The sequence below is a fragment of the Orycteropus afer genome, unplaced genomic scaffold (assembly GCF_000298275.1).
Source record: "Orycteropus afer afer isolate SDZICR_OR568_19922 unplaced genomic scaffold, OryAfe1.0 scaffold00031, whole genome shotgun sequence".
NCBI classification, from domain to species: Eukaryota; Metazoa; Chordata; class Mammalia; order Tubulidentata; family Orycteropodidae; genus Orycteropus; species Orycteropus afer.
Genome location: NW_006921618.1, coordinates 8,941,436 through 8,950,077, shown reverse-complemented (window position 1 = coordinate 8,950,077; position 8,642 = coordinate 8,941,436). Strand labels below are relative to the sequence as shown.

At 44.0% G+C, this 8,642-nt stretch overlaps 1 protein-coding gene across 1 annotated transcript in view; it reads right to left on the bottom strand.

The window, feature by feature from the left end:
* KDM1A (lysine demethylase 1A) overlaps window positions 1-3,627 on the bottom strand; it is an 89,860-nt gene extending 86,233 nt beyond the window's left edge. The window contains exon 1 of the mRNA XM_007935691.2: window positions 3,274-3,627. Coding sequence (XP_007933882.1) covers window positions 3,274-3,627 — 354 coding nt within the window. The remainder of the gene's footprint in view (window positions 1-3,273) is intronic.
* Between the last annotated feature and the right edge of the window lie 5,015 nt (window positions 3,628-8,642).

Sequence of the window (8,642 nt, the reverse complement as noted above, 5' to 3'; positions counted from 1 at the left end):
TACTTCTTTTAGCAGTCCATGGTACTTTCAGCATTCTCCGCCAGCACCACAACTCAAAAGCATCAACTCTTCTTCGGTCTTCCTTATTCATTGTCCAAGTGAACTGCTATATGGAAAGTAAATTTGCTCTGTAAACCTTCACCCAAATCACACACACACACACACACACACACACAAAAAGATGCTCACCATAATTAGCCATTGAACCCACTGCCATCGAGTCGATCCAACTCACAGTGACCTCCACTGGGTTTCCAAGGCTATAAATCCTTATGGAAGTAGACTGCCTCATCTTCCTACTGTGGAGCAGCTAGTACGTTTGGACTGTCTACCTTCTGTTCAGCAGTCCAATGCCTTAACCCCAGCACCACCAGAGCTCCTTATCATTAGCCATTCTCACTGCCAACAAGTCAGATCCAAGTCATCGCAACCCCTTCTTGGGTTCCAAGGTGGTATCTCTACGGAAGTAGATTGCCCAGTCTTCCTTCCGAGGAGCAGCTGGTTGGTTTGAACTGCCACCCTTCTGGTTAGCAGTCAAAAGCCCTAGGTACTACACCACCAGAGCTCCTATTGTTGTTATGTGCCTTCGAGTCGCTCCCGACTCGTAGAGACCCCTCCTTGGGTTTCCGAGGCAGTATCACCACGGAAGTAGATTGCCCAACCTTCCTTCCAAGAAACGGCTGGTGGGTTTGAACTGCCAACCTTCTAGTTACCAGTCAAATGTTTTAGGCACTATGTCACCAGAGCTCCTCCCACTAGAATGGCAATAATAAAAAAAACAGAAAACAACAGTGAGGTTGTGGAGAAACTAAAACCTTCAGCCGTTGCTGATGGGAATGTAAAATGGCGCAGCCACTGTGGAGAACAGTTTGGTGGTTCCTGAACATAGAACTGCCATATGACCCACGAATCACAATCCTGGTACATACCCAGAAGAAGTAAAGAGAGGAACACAAATAGGAACCTGTACATCAATGTTCACTGCAGCACTTTTCACAATAGCCAAAACTATAAATAACCAAAGTAACCATGAACAGATAATGGATAAACAAAATATGGTATATACATACAATGGAGTATTACACAGGAATGAAGAGACATAGAAGTTCTGATGCACGCCACACATGGATAAACCTTGAAAGCAAACTGAGCAAAGTCAGTCAGTCACAAAAGGAAAAATACTGTATGATCTCACTTACATGAAGTAAACATATAGATATCAAAGTTTATTAGTAGTTACCAGATGGGAGGGAGGATGAAAGGGGGAGTTTTTGTTTGGGAGCATTGAATTTATGTTAATGGTAGTGGAATATTTTTGAAAAGGATAGTGATAATGGTGGCACAACATGAAAAATGTCACTGAACTATAAATTCAGAAATTGTATCAGTGAATGTATAAAGAGAAAAAAAAAGTTAAACACAGTTACCATATGACCTAGCAATTCCACTCCTAGGTATATACACTCAAGAGAACTGAAAACATGTTCACACAATAAGCTGTACATGAATGTTCATAGCCATTACTGCTATGAACATTACTGGTAAAAGCCAAAAGTGGAAAAACCCAAAAGCCCATCAACTGATGAACCGAAAAAATGTGATCTAGCCATACTGAATATCATTCAGCCATAAAGAGGAATGAAGTACTGATACATACAGCATGAAAACATGGCAACACGAAACACTGAAGGCCATATATCCTGTAATTGCATTTATTTAAATGTCCATAAGTGGTTGCTAGGGGCTGGGAGAGAAGGTGAAGGATGGGGAGTGACTACTAATGGTTATGGGGTTTCTTTCTGGGGTGATGAGAACGTTCCAGAAGTAGATACAGGAGTATACACCTCCATGAATATACTGAAGCGTGCACTTTAAAATACTGGTACTAAGTTCTCTCAATGAACCTGGTTTCAAAAAAAAAATCTTACCAGTTAAATGCCGTAGGCACTACGCCACCAGAGCTCCTCCCATCAGAATGGCAATGGTTTTTAACCACACTTTCTAATTAAACAGTAAAACAGAAACCCCATTGAGTTTCTGGCCTCTATGTCATTTCTGAGAGTTGGGGTCACCAACCTCTGTACTTCTCTAACCCTTACTTTGGTAAATGCCTCAGAAAGCCTTTCCTCCAAGATGGCCCTCTACTCAACTCAAGTGGACAGTTGAATCTGAAGGCTATCAGTCCAGGTAATTATGCATCTCCAGAAACAACTCACACACAACTTGGTTGTCACACACCAAAATTATAAAGTGTGTTTAAATATAAACTGCCCAATTTTATTTAAATATTTACTCATCTATTTTTAAATTGTATGTACATATAGATCCAAGTTTTTCAACTGGGCCATGAAACCTCCAAAAAAACTCAAATCTAAAGTGTGTGCCCCAGTACCACTCTAGTGCCCTGCACACTCTTGTGCCCAGTGTGGTTCTTTGTTCTGGGAGCTGGTAATACCGTATCACAACGTAAGTGTGGGTGTTACATTCCAATTCTACCACGGACTTGGCTGTGTAACTCTGAGTATGTTGCTTAAACTCTGTGCTTCTGTTTGTTGTTGTTGTTGTTAATGGGGCTATGGAAACCTGCCCATTGGTTAGCAAAAATAAAATTCATGATACTCTGAACACAACACCTGGTACACACAGAGATATGAAGCAGCTATTGTCTGGGTCAAATTTTTTTTTCTTCCTTCGAGTAACATTAGGCCTTTTAACCAGCTTTCTCATCTGTAAAAATCTGTATCAAAACAAACAAACAAACAAAATAGGATTAAAGGAAAAAGATGAAACTCTAGCACACTCAGCAAGAGCTCAAAAAACACTCCTTTCTTTTCGGTATCCATGGCTACAGCGATTTCTTAAGCTTCACTCAACAACCTCGTTGTGCTCCCAGTTGAAAACCCATAAATACTGCTAAACAGCTTCCAAACACGTCCGTGAGCACACAAGGGATGTCTCGAACAACGCCAACCACAACTCCTCGCCCTGGAACCGTTTACCCAGCAAGAAAAAGAAAAGGTGTACAAGATGAAAGGAGTAAAATACACCTCCTATCAATCGCCCCTTCCCCCAATGACCGTCCGGTCCCAGCACAAAGACCATATTCAATACAGGCGAAGACTCTCCCTTCTCTCACCCCACCCATCCAGCTCAGTCGGGAGGTCGTGGGGCTCAAGGCCCAAGACGCAGGGGAAGAAGATGCTGGGCACTGGACGACCTCGGGGAAGCTAAGGTACCCGGATTTGTCGTTTGAGGGAGGGTGTCGGGCCTCACCTTCGCCCGCTTGCGTCGGCTGGTGCGTCGGCCCTCCGGAGTCTCCGCTATTCCCGTTTCCATGGGTGTTGCAGACCCAGGTACGACAGTAGGCCCTGCCTGAGGCCCGGTGGACCCCGGCGGCTCGGCCAGGCCCCCAGGAGGCGAGGCCCGTGGAGGCTCCTTCTTGCGAGGAGTTCGCTCCCCCGCCACTCCCGGCCCGGCCTCGGCAGAGCCCGACAGGCTCGCGGGCGGTGCAACCACCTCAGAGCCGTTCTCGGTCCCGCCTGCTGTCCCGGAGCCTGCCTCCGTTCCAGCAGCTGCCGCCGCAGCAGCAGCCGCCGCCGCGGCTGCTGCCTTCTTCCCAGACAACATCTCAGGTCGCCTGGCTGCCGACGGCCGAAGGGGCCGCTGAGTCTATCGGTCCGTGGGTCCTGAGCCTCGTTACCGAGCCTCGCTCCTCGCAGTCCGCGCGCTTCCAGAAGCCGCCGCGTGCGCACGCGCTGGGCGCGCTCCCGCAGCGTCCGGACAAAAAGCCCGATACGCCTACGGTCCCTGCCCCTCCCCCACTGCCATAGAGCAGCGTCCTCACGTCTAGAGCGGCGTATTAACAAAGAAAGCGATGCGTTCCTAGAGCGTCTCCTTGGCTTTCGGAGTTACAGCCAGTCAGTACCTTTCCAGTCATAGGGCCCTCTGAAGGTGACCATTTACGTTCATACATTCAGTTGTCAATTCAACCAATTATTTATTAATGTTTACCGCGTGATAAGGGTTGAATTGTGAACGTCTTGCTTTCAAAGCGTTTACAGCTTGGTGGGAGAAAAAACACTCTGAAATGTAACTGGCTGAACTTATTTATTATTTATTCATAATTGTCCAGCTTGAACTGAAAAAAAAAAAATGGGGAAAAAAAAAAACAACTGAAAAAAAAGAGTAACGGAGAAAAGTCAGGAGATCTAGGTTTGAGCCCAAATGGAATTGCGCTAGCTTCCAGGCTTGCGTTCTTGCCAGTGTGTGTGGACCCACTCCTTGCTTGCAACCTCTCGCTCGCACCCCAACCCCTACACACACATAACACCTCTTTAAACCAAAACACCAAACGCACTGATACCTAGTTGAGTCTGACTCATAGCGACCCCATAGGACAGAGTAGAACTGCCCCATAGGATTTCCAAGGCTGTAAATCTTTACGAAAGCTGATTGCCTCCACTGCCTCATCTTTCTTGCAGAACCTTTTGGGTAGCAGCCGAATGCTTTAACCGCTAGATCACCAGTAGCACCTCTTTACACCAGGTTAATTTCTTTCTAATAATAATCATGGTTTGTTTATCCTTTTGATTCTTCCAGGAATCCTTCCCTGACCCAGCACTGGAACTGGTCCTGTTCTTCGTGTTCTTCCACTTTGTTGTTGTTGTTGTTATGTGCCGTGGAGTCAAACCCGACTCATAGCGACCCCTCCTTGGGTTTCCGAGGCAGTTATCACTATGGAAGTAGGATTGCCCAACCTTCCTTCCGAGGAGTGGCTGGTGGGTTTGAACCGCCAGCCGTCTGGTTAGCAGGCAAGTGTCTTAGCCACTGTGCTACCAGAGCTCCCTACAATTGCCTTTTTACTTCTTGTCTCTTCAAAGGATAATTCGCAAAAAAAAAAAAAAAATTCCATTTACATGAAGTTCAAGAATTGGTAAAGTTCCTGTCTGGCTGTAGAATTCCTCAGGGTTTAACTGGAAAGGAGGTGGGGAATTGACTGCAAATGAGTAGGAGAATTTATTTAGGGTGATGGAAATATTTTATATCTTGATTGGTGTGGTGGTTATAGTGGTATATATGTTTTGCAAAACTCATTGACCTATGCATTCAAAATAGGTTCATTTTATTTTATATAAATTGTACTTCAATAAAGTTGATTTAAAAAGCAGGAAGGTGGGGGAAAAAAACAGAGGCAAATCCTATTATATGCACGATACTCCATTACCACTGGTACCAAACTCTAGGCTATGGATAAATGCATAGACAGATGAGAAGATCAGGTGGGGATATGTAAACAGGAATATACTCAACACCAAGGACAGATTTGGCTGAAGATAGTCTTACATATGTACTTGTTCTACAAAATTATCCACATTCATTACAGAGGTAACAGAGGACAAGGTTGGAGTAGCTTCTCAGAGAGAAGCAAAAACCTTGAGGGAGAGAATTACTGGAACTGTGGGCTCAGGACCACAGTCCTGGGGGACATCATGTTCAATTGGTACAACATAGTACATAAAAATCTTTCTCTAAGTGAAATAAGTCAATCACAGAAGGACAAATATTGTATTAGTCCATTATTGTAAAAAGTCAAAGAAAGGTTTATATATGGAAGGAAATTTTCTTTGTTGATTACCAGGGGTGGAAGGGAAGAGGAGGGAACACTGCTAGATAGGTAGACACAAGTATTGATTTGGGTGAAGAGAAGGGCAATGTACTAAATGTAAGTGATCAACACAGTGGTATTGAGGAAGAGGAAGACATAGAGAGGTACATGGGAGGTTCAGACAACAAAGATGAACCCTTTTGCACATACACTACTGCGTTGCCAGTGAAGGCAAACATGGATATACAGGTGGATAGATGGGTGGACAGGCTGAACTATTAGGTATGTGTATGCAGGGGGGCGTGTGCCCAAGACCATGTATAGGGCTGGCAGACAATGTTTCTACAAGTGTAAAAGTGTACAAGTTCTGTAAGAATTCCCAGGTGTATAGTAGAGGTGACAAGGGATAAGGTTGTAGTCACTTCTTGGGGACAGCCAGCTACCCAGAGGGAGCAAATAGTTGAATCTGTGGGTTCGGGACCATAGTCACAGGGGACATTAAGCTCAGTTGACATAACATACTACACAAAACATTGTTCCACCTCCTACTTTGGCAAATAGTGACTGGGATCTTAAAAGCTTCCAAGCAGCCATCTAGATGCAACAATGGGTCTCTCCTCATCCAGAGCAAAGAAGAATGAAAAAAACAAAAGATTCATGGAAACAATTAGTCCAAACAACTTATACACCATGCGATCCTCAGCCTGTATACCTATGAGACCAGAAGAACTAGATGGTGCCTGGCTACTACTGTCAGTCACTCAGAGGGAGATCTATGTAGGAGATCCTGGAGAGAGTGGAACAAAGCTCAAAATCATTTGAAAAAAAAAAAAGAGAGACCAAGTTTGTTGATCTGACAGAGGCAGATGGAACCACTGAGACTATGGCCCCTAGCTGCCCTTCAGGTCTGGAATTGAACCCACACCTGTGGCTTCCAGCCAAACAAAAGGCAGGCATATGAGGTGAACATTTACACTAGGTAGATACACTCCTAGGAGAGAACAATCATGGGAGAAAGAAGGGCTGGGTATACACAGGGACATAGCTCAGGGGGCAGGAGTGCATGGAGGGAAGGACACAGGGAAGAGGTAACTATTGGAAGGAAGTGGGAGGGGAACTGCTGCATTATGGTACATTGTAGTCAAGTCATGAAACAAAGTGTATGTGAACTGCTGAATGGAAAGTGAACTTTCTCTGTAAACTTTCACCCAAATCACAATTAAAAAAAAAAAAACACTTTTGCTACATCCTACTTTGGTGAGTAGCAACTGGGGTCTTAAAACTTTCAAGTGGCCACCTAGATGCAACTATTGGTCTTTTCTTGTCTGCAGCAAAGAAGAATGAAGAAAATAAAAATCATTTGGAAACAATTAATCCAAAGATTCAATGGACTACAAAGACCTCAGCCTTCATGACCCTGAGACCAGAAAAACTAAATGGTGGCTGGCTACCAATGCCAAACACTCAGAAAGGGATCACAATTGGAGATCCTGGATAGAGTGGGAGAAAAAGTGTGGAATAAAATTCAAAAAATGACCAAAAATATTGGTGGGCTACAGACTCGTGGAACCCCTGAAACTATGGCCCTAGATTATCCTTTGGGCCTGGAAATGGACTCACTTCATAGATTGGCTCTCACCACAACAGTAGAAAGACTACATGCAGAACACCTACCCCAGTCAGACGCACCCCTTAGATCAATCAGCCATGAGACATCAGAGGGACAGCACTTACACAGAGGGAAAGCTGGACAGCCAGGAATGCATAATAAAGAAAAGCACAGGAAAGGGCTAGTCACAGGGAGGAGAGGGGAGGAGAGTTTTTTATATCTGGGGCTCGTAATTTGGGCATGAAATCAAATGTTGATTTCATGAACTGTTGAGAGTAAAACGACTCTGCTTTGTAAATTTGCACCCAAATCACAATCAATCAATCAATCAATCAATAAAACAAAGGTGGGCACTGAAAATCTCTTAAGGTCCAGCCTCTGAAGATACCAAAAAAAAAAAAAAAAAAAAGGCATAGGTCGTTTTGGTGGGGGACTGTGCAAGAAAGGACTTGTAATCCTAGTACAAGAGATGGCTTAGCTGTGAACTCTACTGACATGGCCATAATGACATGAATAATACTTTTTTAACCAAAGTGATAAAGTGTATGGAGGAGAGTATTCAGTGAGACTTACAAAAGCGGGGTGTGTGTGAAATAAGGGTGGAGGCTGCATGGAAGCTAAATCCTCATCTTCCATCATAAAACTATATAGGGTCAAAATTGAAAAATCAGTAAATAACAGTATAACCATAATATTTAGAAATACCAAAAGAAACCACTGAAAAAGTTGAAATTGGTTATCTCTGAGGCGTGGAGCTGAGTGTGGAAAGGGGTTTGGCAAGAGATGCCTGTTTATTTTAAACCCTGTAGTTCTATTGACAGAGCCCTGGTGGTACAGTGGTTATGCGCTTGATGGCTAACCAAAAAGTCAGCATTTTGAACCCACCAGCCATGCTCCCCAGGAGAAAGATGTGGCAGTCTGCTTCCATGAAGATTCCCAAAACCAAACCCACTGCCGTCAGGTTGATTCTGACTCACAGCAACTCTATAGGACAGAATAGAACTACTCCTTAGAGTTACCAAGGCTGTAAATCGTTAAGGAAGCCATCTGTCACATCTCTCTCCCACACAGTGGCTGGCAGGTTCAAAATACAGTCCTTTTGGTTAGCAGACAAGCACTTTACTGCACCACCAAGGCTCCTCCCATAGAGATTATATACACTTGGAAACCCTATGGGGCAGTTCTACTCTGTATTGTATGGTTGCTGTGAGTTGAAATTGGCTTTGTGGCAATGGGTTTTGGGTTATTTGCACACTTAATAATTTGATAAAACTAAATTGAAAAGCATCCATATCCTTTGACCCAGCAATTCCACTTTCTGGAAAACATTGTGGGGAAATACTTAAGTATGTGTACAAAGACTTAGCTGCAGGATTGTTTATCTCAGGTTATATAAAAATAAAGGAGGACTAACCTAAGGGCCCAACA